Source organism: Dermochelys coriacea, chromosome 18 (assembly GCF_009764565.3).
Source record: "Dermochelys coriacea isolate rDerCor1 chromosome 18, rDerCor1.pri.v4, whole genome shotgun sequence".
NCBI classification, from domain to species: domain Eukaryota; kingdom Metazoa; phylum Chordata; order Testudines; family Dermochelyidae; genus Dermochelys; species Dermochelys coriacea.
In genome coordinates, this window is record NC_050085.1 from 19759652 (window position 1) to 19775370 (window position 15719).

Sequence of the window (15719 nt, forward strand, 5' to 3'; positions counted from 1 at the left end):
TACTGTAATGCAGAGGAGCTGAGCCAATGTCTTTCCTCTTTCACCTACCGCAGTCCAGCTAGGCATTGCTGCTTACCATCACACCCACAACCATTGGTGTTGAGCCTGTATCCAGCATAGCAAACACATTCATAGCCGCCAGGATAATTGTAACAGTCCTGCTGACAGCAATGAGAACGAGCGTCACAGTCATCGATATCTAAAGACGGAAAACAAAGCACATCAGCTAGCACAAATCTGAGAGTTTCTGCTTTGGAGAAAGCTGACACATGCATTCATCCAGGCCTTTCCATTTCTGATTTGGCTGATGAGCTCCCTTCTCTGGCCTGTGATTTTGTTTAAAAGTAAAGTGCAAAGATTACAGAAAAAGGTCTGCATCCCAAATCAGTAACAGAAACAATATGCCATTTTAGAAGTCAGCAATAAATATGTTTTAATATATAATATCTGCACATCATTTTCCCTTCTTTTGCAACAGCTGACAACTTCATACCAACCTAAAATAAAGCAGGCACTGCTTTCTTAGGTGCCACAGCGTGAGCTGCAGTGGGCCACATAGAGAAACCTGAACCCTGGATGCAGCAGATAAGGATGAGAAAGATAGAGTCAACATTTCTTCTAGAGATGTAGCTAGCCATCTGGATTATTTGTTGGAAATCTCCATGAATTTCATGTTACTCACATAGGTCCCTAAACAGTGTAGGATTTTTTTTTTTTTAAAAAGCCTTGGTGTTTACCTTCAAAGACAGGATGTGAATCTGACTGTACTTGGAAAGTGACACAATATCCATAACATAATTGTAAGTGAACTAGGGAAGGAGTGGGGTCTAGTGGTCAAGTACAAAGGACAGGGAGTGAAAACTGCTCGGTTCTATTCCCAGCCCTGCCACTGACTCACTGTGACCTTGAGCAAGTTTGTTAGATCATGATTTTCAGAAGCGATAAGCACTTGCAGCTCCATCTAAAGGAAAATGTCCGGTTCTTAATCTCTATGGAACTCAGTTTACCCATCTATGAAATGGGCTGAATACCTACATATTTCCCAGGGGGTTCCCTGGTAAAGGGCTTTGCTATCCCCAGATGAAAGCTGAGAGTGCAGAAGATTATTATTTTGTGATTAAAACTTGCCAGGGAAGAACCAACACTACTCAGGTCTATGTCAAACAACTTGGGTGAGGCATTTATGAGCCTACTGTGCAAAGCCAAGTTTAACTGCCACTTTACCTCTCTTTTATCTTGCACTGTAGTGAGAGAGGTGTTCCTTTTTCAAGAGGTTTCTGGAGACAATACTTTTACTTCTCCAGCTGGTCTTAGGAGAACTTCCTCTTGCTCAGCTATGCAAGAGGCAGAGCTAGTACTCCTTTCAACTAAATCGGTGATGGCTTGTCCATTGTGCCTTATTTCAGAAAGAGTGAATCTGTTCATTACAGATGGTGTTGTGAAAGGGAAAGTGATCCCTGAGCCCAAATGAAAAACAGCAGCACCAGAACCAGATTTGAACCAGATTTGTCTCCTGTGTCATGCGATAACTGGGACTTTCCAGTTCCACACAAATAAGTTTTATATGGAATCAGTCAAATTATTTCCCTATCATCTGTCACCACCCTGTACTCTTCCATTTTTACAGATAGTAGATAACCTTCTTCCATTATCCCATACATTCTTGCACTATTCAGGACACACAGCACTATACGTATGATTGATTTGACAGAATACCTATAGGGTTTCTTAACCCCTCTCTGAAAATCATCTGAAAGATCTCTAGGCATTGACCCAGCCAAGTTCATACTCACCATACCTGAGAAACATCCAAGGTTATCTAAGTTTAAACACTGGACCCAGCCCCACAGGAAATACCTGTTTAAGTTTATTGACACAGGAAATGCCTGGCTACTGAGCGTTACAATATGTTTCTATTAGGTTAATTGTCCAGTGGCACATGGAACTACATAGTCTAAAGTGAAATGCACACATCAAGGTTATGGCATTTATGTACAGAAAGTTCAAGCTGCATTTCCTTCTTACCCAGTGTGTTAATACATCCATCATACACCTACATGCAGCTGAGTTATAGATTGTTGGCTTGTGGCCGATCTGTCTTGCCCAGTGATACAGTCAGTTATTTCAGTAGTGTTGCCACTGAAGCAGGAGGAGAGGGTACGTTTCCTAGACCAGTGCCAGGTTTAGGGGAACCCGAAATAAGTCACAAGGGGACGCCAAGGAGAAAAGTACATCCCCAGCCACAGGCTAACTTCTTCATTGTTCACAAAGAAGGAACTAATCTTCTGTATCCTTCAGAAGGAAACGCTTTCCAAGGAGCACTAGTTTAGAGTAAGCAGTGATTTAGCCACCCATAGGTGCTGCTCTCAGCCATACAGCCCAGTGGGTCTAACACATTTTCATATGGCGGAGCACTCCTTAAAAATCAAGATCCTTTTGTGAGCACTTCCCCTCCCGCAATCCTGATCCTTCACTTTTCCTGCAACAACCGCTATAGTGCTAGGCTAGAGAGAATGGCAGCATTCAGAAAATGTAAAGGGATCAATATGAAAATAGATTCCCATTAATGTGATGGGTGCAGCTGCTTGAGTATGCCCTACATTGTATTTGTGCTGTTTATATCTCCTCCCTTGGTGCAGAACATATTAATATTAGATCTCCCTTTGCTGCCTGCAGCCCTCACTGCTCAGATCTCTTCAGGTTACTCTGCTCTTTAGTTCTGCCCTCCATGATGTTTGCCATCTCATCCACAAATTGGATTGCAACTGATTTTACATCAGAGATGCCCAGCAAAGACAGATATACAGGAACTATGCACAAGACAAAGTGCTTGGATTTGTTTGGCCAGAAAAGCCTCAGGAGATTATAACAACACCACATTAGGTTACTACTGCTTGAAGTTGGAGGTGCTTCACCATTGGAACAGAAGCATCTCCATGGACCACAATCTGAGATCAGTGCATCAGCAAGAGTCTCAACTGCTGAGAAAGCCAATATCATCCAGTTCCACTAGACCAGGGGTTCTCAAATGGGGGGTCGCAAGCTGTCAGCCTCCACCCTAAACCCCACTTTTCCTCCAGCATTTATAATGGAGTTAATAAGTTTTTAATTTATAAGAGGGGGTCACACTCAGAGGCTTGCTATGTGAAAGGGGTCAGTACAAAAGTTTGAGAACCACTGCACTAGAGGCACTGTACTCTGTATAGTACTTAAGGAGGACTGGCCATTCAGATCTGAACTGGCTGAAGAGTCTAGATTTTATAATCCCTCCTTGCAAATAAATAGAAGAATTTTTAAAAAACGATTAGATTATCAAGTCCGTTGTCCTGCAAGAGCAGGGTGCAGACCTCAGATTCAGGCAGTATCAGAGATTAACAGGAATGGATGGTTACACTGCGAAAGAGAAAGTATTCAGTATTTTACTAGAGTGCTCTTCACTGAACTGAGGGTTTTTGGTTTTTTTTTACCATCAATATTTCAGTATTTTAATATAAATCCATATGGTGTCCTGAGGAAGGCACCATCCCTCTTTGCATAGATTGGAATCTTATTCATAGCTCAGTCAGCACAGACCCTCCCCAATTAAGAGTTGTCTAAAACACAGCAGGACCATATGGATATGCCAGCCCCTGTGGAGCACACGGAAGTTCTAATGTGAAGGACATAAATTTTCACTGTGTAGAGGTTAAGCACAGGAGTTTATTGCGTACAGTGCTGACGGAGTGTCACCTTGCTTATTAGGCTTAGAGACACTGTTAATTAATTGATTAGAATGGAATATATGGATTTTTCACGGGCGGGGGAAAGTGACGGGGTAGGCAGTCCCACACCCCCTGATAGGTTTAGCAGCAAGACATGATAGCACAGTAGCCAATGGTCAAAGGTTACATAATGTCTTTGCCCATGGTCTTATGTTGACAAATTAATATTTAACATTTAATTAGTGCTTTAACAAATGCATTAGTATAAAATATATATATGTTGAATTTTGATTTGGGGTTCTTAGGAATGAAGTAGCTTCTTTGATTGTCCAACAGATACATATTTAGAGGTAAAAGTAAAGAAACAGTGAAAGTATATCGCAATAAAGATTGTCTTTTAAGTTGTTTATTTGTGTTTTAAGGCAGGCATTGGTTCCCGAGAAAGGAGGTGGGAGGAGGCCATATCTTATACTGACATGCTTGAACCTTTTATAAACTTAAGGTTGGATGTGTGGGAAGAACATCTCCATACAGAAGAAACTAAACACAACAGAAACAGAGCTTTTTTGTTCTATTTGCAACTTTGAATAAGATACAATTATTGCCACCAACATTTGGCGTTTTGCTGACCAGGCATATTTTAGCAAAAGCAATGTTATTTTTTGGTTATTTTGCTTTTACTTAGCTAATTACTATTTGCTAGGCCTCTGACTTCTTGACCAAACTTTGGACTTTGGGCCTGTACACAAATCCATATACTAGGTTATTACATCAGCAATGGATTTTAACCCTTCATAATGGATACAATGCATCACTCAGCACACAACGGAGCCATCTCTGCAGGGCAGACTGATTCCCTTACCAATGCAGGTTTTCTGGTCCTCATCAAGCTGGTAGCCAAAGTTACAGGAGCAGACAGGTCCGGAGCTAGTGTGACGGCATAGATGGGAACAGCCACCATTACTGGCCTCACAGCTATTCACAATCTCCATCTCTATCCCTGGAAAGCAAACAAGCATACCGTGTGGATATCTATCGAGCATCTTGTAATATTTACACAGGATTTTTTCCAGGGGATCATGGCCGAGCCATCTCTGCCGTACCTGGATTTACAGAACCACATTCTGGCAGGCACCCAGTATTTGGGATAACAGACTCCCAGAACAAGCAGGCTTTATTGTGTGCACACATTATGGCTGTCTATGCACAGCCCTCAGGAATAATAAGAGTAGGAATAATGTGCAGAAGAGAGGGATTGGGGGTAGCTGTAGTGGGTGGAGGCCATTGATAGGAGAGGAAATGATGCACAAACAGATCACATGCAGTTCACAGCTACTTGATCCCAGGCTATACCCTGTAATATCCCAGAACAAATCCTGTTCTGGACAAACTGTGGGACAGCCTCTATACAACCTTTCAAATGGCCTTGAAAAGGGGCCACTCCTGCCAATTTCGGACGTGCTCCAGCGCATGCTGCTAGCCCCAATCTGGCGCATCACCTTTCTGTAGGTTCTGCACAGAGATTTAATGACAGCTAGAAACTGGAGCAGCAGCAGCACAGAGATAATTATAGAAATATTCAGATTCTGCTAGCCGGGAGTGTTGGAGCCATTTCTTCTAATGCTGGAAGAAACATGAGCAACAAACAGATACATGGGTTTTTGCCAAATGATCTAAAAAAAGGGCTTTAATTAAGCTGATTTATGGCCAATATGAAACTTATTAACTACATGTTTTAAAATCAGGCTAGCTAATTAAAAGCTTTGCAAACACAAAGGAACTTGTCCCCAGAGAGGATTTTGGCTCAGGTCCATACATCATTTCAAAAGAACAATTTCGATATTTTCATCACAAAATAACGTGATATTTTTGTTCAGCTCTTGTAAAATCCTGGCATGGGTGCATGAAAGCCACGAATGCTGGCCCTGCCTCTCTCCTGACATCGGGCAGGGAGCTAGGGGATTAATAACAACAAGGACATCTATGATGGTTCTTTACCATGTCAGTAATGGACAGTAGAGCTTTACGTGCCAGTGACTTCACTTCAGGCAATTAGCTATCACTGCTGGTCTTTATTAGCCTGATAAAGAATTTATGTGCTTTATCATTTCATAACCCTGAACGCCTCTTTTCTCCCCGAGAGGGAATTGATGGGTACACATTAGATCAAGTTCTGCCTCAGTAACAATTCTGCAATTTCACCGACTTCAATTTAGGGAGGACTGAGAGCCGCAGAGTTTGGTCCATTGTTTTTAGACAACTATTAATACATCATCAAAACTACTGCAGGCAGTTTCATGATCCCTTTAAAGACCCGGCACAGTTCTTGTCCTGGTGGGAGAATAAGCAATCCCATAAACTTCCCTTGAAAGATGCCAATGAAAACGCCTAGGACTCTCATTGTATCAGCTCACATAGAACAACAATGGACACAGGTTTTGTCAAGGATTACCTCACTGTTTACTTCCCTTCTTTTCCCCCCTGTCAAAACCAAGTTCTCTCCCCTCATTGTCTGTGGGTTAGTGAGCCCAGGCAAGGCAGTCAATACTTACTGTAGCATTGCTTGCCATCTTCCCCCAGCTCATACCCAGGGTTACAAGTGCATTTAAAGGAGCCGTGGGTGTTGAGACAGCTGTGTGCACACACGGCCAGCCCAGTTGCACATTCATCTAGGTCTGCAAGAGAAAGACAGGCAATTACCAAAACCAAGCAGAGCGGCTCTGGCAGTGGAATGCCCTCCAGGAGCACAGCTCTCTGCCTTTCAGTGTATTCAAGAGAGGGACGGTTTGTGGGGCTCCTTTCTGAATTGCACACACAGACTGGTCTCTGGTCCCTCCTAAGAGATAAAAGCTGGAAATAGCCATGTACAGCTGCATGATGGAGCTAACTGGAACTTAAGTAGAGTGGGAAGGTTGGGGTGGGGGAGAAATATGTCAAACATCCATTGTTGAATCGGTTGCCACATGTCTTGTGCACAGCTAGGAAATGCGTACGATTGTCTTTCCTTTGTACTGCACTACTGCATTTCTGGAAGCAGGGATCACTGGCTCAAAAGCCTACGTTGGTGGGAATAGTGGGTTGTACCATCTTCTTTTCCAAAACCTCTGCCACAGACTCAAACCAGAGACCAAGCATTTCATTTTCGGTGTTTCGACTTTTTGGGGGGGCGATTCCTTACATTCCACTGCACCTCCCCCCCCACTGGTGTCAGGACCATAAGCAGAGACACCAGCAAACAGAAGGGCTGCAATCAGGAACTATTCACTGATCTAGCAATGGGGCTGGAAGTCTCCTGTGAACAGATGAAGTATGGCTGCTGGACAGATTTCAACTAATCACAAGAAATCTTGGATGCTTTCCTGAGCTGAACCTCTGGAAAAGCGTAAGGTTAATTTTTCACTATGTTAGCCACCAACATTAACAATACCAAGGGTTGTGTCTCTCTCCATGCACGGTGCATTGTGGGTACTGTACCTTCACAGGCCTGGCTGTCAGCTGCCAGTCGATAGCCGGGGTGGCACTCGCACTGCACTAGTCCACGGCGATTTTGGCATTGGTGCATGCAGCCTCCATTCCTATTGGCACATGGGTTCCTCACTACAGAGACAGAGCAGGGAGCAAGTAAACATCATTTCAAACAGATCCTCTCTCTTGCTGGCATTAGCCTAATGGAAGAATAAAGCGCTGAGTGGTCATGGAGATCAAGGAGAGACTGTAGTTCATTTAATATAATCCATGAATACAAGACAGAAGCTCCATTCCTGGGAGAAAAGCTCCTCATTTTGCTGTAAGGACTGCCCTGGACATGGCCCAAAACTCAAAGTGAACCCTGAACTCTTTTGGGGACTCACTGGAAATGCATTTACCAAGCAGTCCCCGGCAGCACATGCCTATCCCACAGGCTCTGTGTGCAAACTGTCAGATCTGTCAAACTGTCACAGCATCAGCTGCCCCCCAAGATCTCTAAGTTCTTTACAAAGTTTGTAAAAACTCTAAGTACACCAAAGTCACTTCCCTGATAAAGTGCAGACTCTTCTGGGGTGAAGCATGGCAGCTATTCAACAGCTAACACACACTACACAACATTTCAGGACAGGAAGTGGAAAAACACCAACCTATCCATCTGAAATCACCAGGGGAGTTTTAGGTAGACGGAATGCAATTAAGTTGTGATTAAACCAGGACAACCTGGAAGGTGATATCTGGGGATCTTTACTTACTATATATGAATATTCAGGACCTTGGTTTTATGCCTCACCTGAGAAGGAGGGTGTACATAGCGTAAGGTCCTGGCAAAGCAATGGGCTGACCTTAATGAACCATTTCTAGCAGAACACTGTGCAGTCCCATCCCTGTGCAGCAATCAAGAAGGAAAAGCAGGACCAATCTCTTCCAAGGGCTTTTTACTAAGAGATATGCTAATTCCGACCTGTTCCAGGAGCCAGGCAGATATGCAATTGTGAAATCCCATCGGATGCTCCATTTATCAGATCCCAGATGGTCCTGTTCTCCCAGCAGCTCCACAACAAAGACCTCCCTTCTCAGCACTTATGCCAACTGCTATGCATGAGAAGCCTGAGCTTCTGCTCCTTCCCTCTTCAAGCTTCCTCCCCTCCCCAGCAGGAGAGGCAGGACAGCCTTAAATCTGTCCTACGGCAGGAGGAAAGTGCAGGGGTTTCTGTTCCACTGATATACTGATGCTCCTTTACTTCCTCAGGAGAGCATGTCCCAATATGATTTCATTTGGGTTGGCCAGGCTCCTTTTTGCTCTTCCTCAGCTTCCAAAATAATTCCCAGAAGATGTCAAAGGCAATATAATAAGCAGAATTGGCACCAGCTTCTACTACAGTGCAACATCCCAATCTGATGTGCTCCACATCTGAGCAAGCAGTTGTGGCATCCCCCTGGTTTGTGTTCAGTTAGCGCTACGAGCTAGTCTCTAAATTATTATTAACCGTTTCACAGCTGGTTCCTCTGTAGGAATGTGAGTGGGAACATGGGAATATCAATCAACAATGTGGAACTCCTACAGCACTGGACTTCCTTTTAAATAAATCTAGCTGTGGGTGCAACCTGAGAAAGCAAAGACAAAAGAGAAGGAGTGCCTCTGAATTCACAATTCATTCCATGTGCTCAGAGCAGACTCACGGACACAGTGCTTGCCATCCTCCTTCAGGTGGTAATTGTACCGGCACTGGCACTGATGCTGTGTTAGGGTCAGCTGCACGCAATTGTGTTCGCATCCACCATTGCTGACGGCACAGGTGTTCACAGCTAGGAGGGCAAAGGGTAAAAATGATTAGAGCAGGCTAACAAACAGTATGCAAGAGTCTGCTTTGCAAGAGCGAGGGCAAAATACAGGTACCAATATGCAGATTTACAAATACAGAAGGAATCAGACTGGCTAATAAGAATTCCAAACTCTGGAGCATATTCAATCCTGGCATAAGTGGAGGCAGTTCCTGGTGAATCTTTAAACTGTGCTATATAAACACAGATTATTGTTATCATAAGCATCTATTCTATATTCAATACACAAGATATATGCTACAATATTGTGCTATGAAGATATTCTGGGCAGTACACCCAGACCCAGGGCACTGTTCTTCAATGATGAGAGCAGCTCTATTCAGCAGCGTGAGTCAGCATCTTTAAAACACTGTTTACTATAAATCTTTATTTCCCAGTACAGCTCCCAGCTGCTCCTCAGGGAAAGGAACATAGGCCAGAAAATTTCTGGCTTGGATTACATAATCTAAAGCTAAATTCAGAAAGCTACATGGGAGGGAAGTTAACAAGCATGTTTGCTTTATAAACGCTAATCCCTCCCTAGCAGGTGGCAGTGTCAGAGGGCAGGGACTGGGGACTGCTTGTTTATAACTGAAACTCTTGCAATTGTTCTCAAAGGCACTGACTGCAGGTTCAATAGCCCAGCTAATTCAAGTCAATAATTACTGTTTAGTGAAGGGCCATCTGTGGCATATTCAAATGCTTCCTCGTAACAAAATGATATAGAAAATTAACTTTCTGGACTGGACACACACCAAAGACACTCTGATTACATAGGATGAGGCCATGAAGTTATGTCACAGACTCTGCTGGAAAGATCTAGGGGTATGTGTTCTAAGCCACACCTACAGGCCAGTAGCAGAGCCAGGGGAGCGGCTGCTCCCCCTCTGAGCACAAGTGGCGCCTTTTTAATTTATAGGCGCCTTTTTAAATTGTTACTCACCGGCGGCGCTCTGGGCCTTCACGCACTCCAGCTAGGTGGGGGGCCTTCACTCGCTCTGGGTCTTCGGCGGCGGGGGCCTTCAGTGCCGCCGAGGACCGGAGCACTGCCCGGGGAGTACAAGCGGGTGGCACCTTTTTCTATGTCCGCTGCCCCTGTTCGCTCCACCTAGCTACACCACTGCTGCAGGCTTGCACATAAATCCTGTATCCTAACCTCCAATTTGCTGCTTTGAAAAATGCGACTTCCACACACAAGTTAGTAGGCTTGTTTCTCCATTCACCTTATAACTTGTGTTATAAATATCAAAGTCACTTAGTTGTCTTCTTGTTAACACAGATATGTAGAGAGTTTAGAGAGAGATGTGCTGACAGGGAGTACCATCTAGTGGTTAGCACAGGAGACTGGGAATCTGAATTCTTGAGTTCTGTTCTTGGCCATGCCATTAAGTTTCTATGTAGCCTTGAGCAGGTCACTTCAACTCTCTGTGCCAAGGAACTTTGCATAAACAAAACAAAAACAGTTCTTATGACCTGGATGGCAGGTTGTCTCCACTGAGGTTCCTCAGTTAGCCTGCTCCCCACTATGGTAAATTACCCTTAAAGAGTAATATAAGAACATAAGCATGGCCATATTAGTCAGACCAATGGTCTCAGTATAGATCCTTGGGCAACCCTGCTAGCTACCTCTCTCCACTGTGATCATTTATTCCTCCCCTTTGTTTCCTATCTTTTAACCGCTTACTGATCCATGAGAGGACCTTCCCTCTTATCCCATGACTGCCTGCTTTCCTTAAGAGCCTTTGGTGAGGGATCTTGTCAAAGGCTTTCTGAAAGTCCAACTACACTATATCCACTGGATCCCCATTGTCCACATGTATGCTGACCCCCACAAAGAATTCTAATAGATTGGTGAGGCCTGATTTTCCTTCACAAAAGCTGAGCTGACTCTTTCCCAACATATTGTGTTCATCTACATGTCTGATCATATTCTACTGTTCTTTACTATATTTTCAACCAATTTACCTGGTACTGAAATTAGGCTTACTAGCCTGTAATTGCCAGGATCACTTCTGGAGCCTTTTTAAAAATCGGCATTACCTTAGTTATCTTCCAGACCTCTGGTACAGAGGCTAATTTAAGTGATAGGTTACATAGCAGATATGCAATTTCATAGCTGAGTTCCTTCAAAATTCATGGGTGAAGACCATCTGGCCTGGTGACTTATTACTGTTTAATTTATTGATTTGTTCCAAACCCTTCTCTACTGACACCTCAATCAGGGACAGTTCCTCAGATTTGTCACCTAAAAAGACTGACTCAGGTGTGGGAATCTTCCTCACATCTTGTACAGTGAAGAGTAATGCAAAGAATTCATTTAGTTTCTGCGCAACGGCCTTGACTTCCTGTTTGGCAGGCTTCCTGCTTCTGATGTACTTAAAAAAAAATTGCTGTTAGATTTTGTCTTTTGCTAGTTGTTCTTCAAATTCTTTTTTGGCCTGCCTAATTATACTTTTGCACTTGACTGGTCAGAGTTTCTGTTTTACTCAGTAGGATTTGACATCCTATTTTTAAAGGACGTCTTTTTCTCTTTTACTCTATTGTTTAGCCATGGTGGCAATTTTTTGGTCCTCTTATTGTTTATTTTTATTTGGGGGTATACATTTACTTTGTGCCTCTATCGTGTTGCTTTTAAAATGTTTCCATGCAGCTTCCAGGCATTTCATTCTTGTAACTGTTCTTTTTAATTTCTGTTTTACTAGCTTCCTCATTTTTATGTAGTTCCCCTTTTTGAAGCTAAATGCTACTATGGTGGGTTTCTTTGGGACACCCCCCTACCCCCACAAGGACATTAAATTTAATTACATTATGGTCACTATTATTGAGCAGTTCAGCTATATTTACCTTTTGGACCAGGCCCTGTGCGCCACTTAGGACTAAAGCAAGAATTGCCTCTACCCTTTTGGGTTCCAGTACTAGCTGCTGCAAGAAGTTGTCATTAATAGTGTCCAGAAATTTTATCTCTGTATCTCATCCTGAGGTGATTACCCAGTCAATATGGGAAGAGTTGAAATCCCCCATTATTATTGGGGTTTCTGTTGTTGTTGCCCCTTAAATCTCCCTGAGTATTTCACAATCCCGGTCAACATCCCAGTCAGATGTTCGGTAGTATATTCCTATTGCTATACTCTTATTATTCAAGCATGGAATTTCTATCCATAGAGATTCTATGGTATAGTTTGATTCATTTCATATTTTTTACTATATTTGACTCTAGGCTTTCTTTCACATATAGTGCCACTCCCCTACCACTCAATCCTTAGCCTCTCCACTAAGATGAACAAGTATACTAACAAAGGTTTGAATGGATATGTGAACATAGTATCTGTAATAACTGAACTGAGAAACCTGCTTATTTCATACAGGCCACCAAAAAACTATCCAACCGCACTGACTTTTGGTCACCACACACCTAGGAGAGATTAAAAACGTGTGTGTGTGGCATTACGCATCATACTTTAGAGTTTTGTGTGTGTGTGTGTGTGTGTGTGTGTGTGTGTGTGTGTGGTCCTAAAATACCACCTATAATGGAAATACCATCTATAATGGAAACACAGAAAGGGCTCCCATCACTCAGATTGCAGAAGAAATTGCTGTACCAATACGGAAGTATCTTATGAGGGGACTGCCACAGTCCCTAACTAAAAGCAACTCTCCACAAACCAGCACTGCTCAGGTAATCACAATTCTTGAGCAGCCTCCAAAAGAATCGCTAACCAGTTAATCCTGGGAAGCTAATGCTAATAAAACTGCCCGTTTTCCACGGGATCCCTATGTTCCTATAAAGTTATCTTCTGTAAAAGCATATGCTTCTCTGGCAGACACCGCAATGTTCCAGCTCACTCGTTTTTAAATATTATTTTACAACATAAATTGCAAGACGACAACATGCAGCACCAATAGCACTTAGAATCCATAGCTCTTCTTATCCCGGGATCTCAGAGGGCTTTATAAACATGAATTACTGAAGCCTCCCTATCCCCAGGGTGGTGCACAGGAAAACAAACACATGACTAACCTCTGAATGGAGTGGGACTGAAATTCTGGCCAGAACTCCAGTGAACTGAACCTTTGGGAGGTTCAGAACGTTTGTCGTCTTGCCCTTATTAGGCTAGGGATACTGAACACCATTTACTCGCCTTTGGGTGCTCTATACCAGTAGTTCTCAACCAGGGGTCTGTGGCTCCCTGAGGGGCCATTAGCAGGCTTCAGGTGGTCCGCCAAACAAGGCCAGCATTAGACTCGCTGCAGCCCAGGGCAGAAAGCCAAAGCTCCTCACGTGGGGTTGAAACCCGGGGCCCCACCACTCGGGGCTGAAGCTGAACCTTAAGAAATGCAGCTGTGCAAGGGGCCCTGTAGCAAGGGGCCTCAGGCAATTGCCCTGCTTGCTACCCCTAATGCCAGCCCTGGCTTTTATATGCAGAAAAACTGTTGTCGTGACACAGGTGGGCCGTGGAGTTTTTATAGCATGTTGGGGGGGGGGGCTTAGAAAAAAAAGCTTAAGAGCCACAGCTCTATACCTCCTCCTTAGAAGGTATGCTGAGTGCCCCTCTTAGCCTGATTTGGGGTGTTGCAGGACACCTCCCTCATCGGACTGGGGTAGGAGTGCTAGAATGCCTCCCTTGGCCTCGTCAGTGGGGAATTCAGCACATATTGCAGTTGTAAATTGATTTTTCATTTGTTTTTTATAGCTCACTTTGAAACACAAAGACCTTCTCCTATAGAAAGGGTTATGAACAGCTGGAAAGAAGGTCAGAGGACTTTGCCCAGAAAAAAAAGGCTAAGAAGTTATATCAAATGACAACTCATGGTGTTTATAACTTGTAAGTCAAATACAGTACAGCTCCTTAGCTCATCTATGAAAAATGACCTGAGGTTGGATGTTTACACTAAGGAAACAGACCTCTCAGGCTTGTTCAATGGCTTTCATTTTCCCTCCTAATTAAATCAATTTAACCTGTACCTTTTTAACGAACAGTTTCTACTGTAGCAAAGTAGACCAATGAAATACTGAAAGCTATTTGATTAAGCAAGTCTATTTTTTACCAGAATGTTAGCGAAACCCCAATATTCTTCACTATGGTTGCGCAGACATTTGATCCAGGGTACACATGGGAAAAAACACACACACACACACACACACACACACAAATGTTTTGATTTTTCTACAAACAATTCTCCAGACTGAATCTGTTCAAACCAGAGCTCAGGACCTCTATGATACAGAACAGTTTGAACTTCCATTTGCATCAAGGCAAACATGAGTCTCTGATTAACTAAACAACATTTTTGGGAATAAAACTAACTTAACTGGGTCAAAATGTTGAAGAATGCTGCACGGTGCTGAAGCAAGAACTATCAGCCTGGGTTAATTTTCCTGATTTTTTAAAATTTGTTCTACTTTGACAGAGGCAATAGAAGTAGTTGGCATTACTGAAAAATTATAGGTACATTACTTGAGTTATAACAAAGCTGGGTAGTGGCAATTTTAAATGTTCTGGTATATTAAAATGTTTAATAAAAACATATTCAAAGCCTCTATAAACCAGTTATAGTTCTTGGGTTTTTTTTAAAAAAAAATCATTAAAATAATGCTTAAACTCAGCCAGTAAATATCTCCATATGGGAGAAACACAAGGCCAAAGTTTAAAATCCAACACATCTTAAATCCAGAATAAGCTCACAGTATGAAACTATTCATTAGAGTCTGGAGTCTAAGTTGCCTTCATGACCCATCAATTCTATACACCAGATTTTTAAAGATTTAAAACCTAAAGTCAAAGTTCTTGTCTTTTTTCATTTGAAAGCCAACATCATGCCAATACCACAGCCCAGGAGAGGGAAGTCTTTGAAGACAGTCACACAGCAGCAGTGCAGGCTCCCCAAAGCAGATTTGAAAGGACCACTTCCACAGCTAACAAAACCAGGTTTCATCTCCCACATCCATTTAGTCCCTAGCCTTTCCACTGAGACATGCCAACCAGATGCCACATGCTAACAATTGGGATCGTGGATTTTTGAGATAGGGACAATCATCCGTAATGAGGCAAAGTGAACACATGGACACCATCCAAGCACTGTCAGATGGCAATGTCTAACAGTCATGATAAAGCTGGGTTGGACGTAAGCAATTAGTGAAAGGATATACATCCCATTACCAAGCGACTGACCACCAAGTCCTCGACAAAGGTCTTTTAGAAGAAAGCCCTTGGAACACTGTGACTGACTGCTACCATGTCTTTGCCATGACTTTTCAGCAGCACTGGAACCAAATATGGTGTGACAATGGGCTGTGAAGTGCCTTAACACCTTACTGCAAAAGCCAACTCAAAATATTTGAGAACTAATAAACAGAAGCCAAAAGGTAAAGCAGCAGGAATGTTGGGCTCTTACAGGTATTTTATTTCCTCTCATTCTCCTCCCCATCTCCCCAAAGTGCCGTACATTGTGTTAGCAAATTTATTGTTAAAGACTAATTATCCCATCTGAGCCTCATAAATTCTGACAGTGGACATGCTGACTAATGAACCCTAGTGTTCTATTTGTGTTAAATGCCGGGGACATTCCAGCCTGGTACAAGTAATAGGAGCCAGACGTCATTCTCTGGCAAGAGGCATATGGACAAGAGGGTGGTGGTTGGCATCGCTGGCTATTCAGCATGAAGTAGTTTATAGTGGAAAGGATCAAAGCAATAACATCATATTGCTTTTAATATATACCACCCACATT

General features: G+C 43.0%; 1 protein-coding gene across 6 annotated transcripts in view; it reads right to left on the minus strand.

Annotated features, from left to right (window-relative positions):
- The window catches only part of MEGF6 (multiple EGF like domains 6), a 272172-nt gene that overhangs the window by 45534 nt on the left and 210919 nt on the right, over window positions 1-15719 (minus strand). For all 6 annotated transcript variants that reach the window (XM_043499841.1, XM_038376878.2, XM_043499840.1 and 3 more), the window contains 5 exons: window positions 8850-8975; window positions 7176-7298; window positions 6254-6376; window positions 4564-4701; window positions 77-199 (listed from right to left, as the gene is read on the minus strand). In XM_043499841.1, coding sequence (XP_043355776.1) covers window positions 77-199; window positions 4564-4701; window positions 6254-6376; window positions 7176-7298; window positions 8850-8975 — 633 coding nt within the window. The remainder of the gene's footprint in view (window positions 1-76; window positions 200-4563; window positions 4702-6253; window positions 6377-7175; window positions 7299-8849; window positions 8976-15719) is intronic.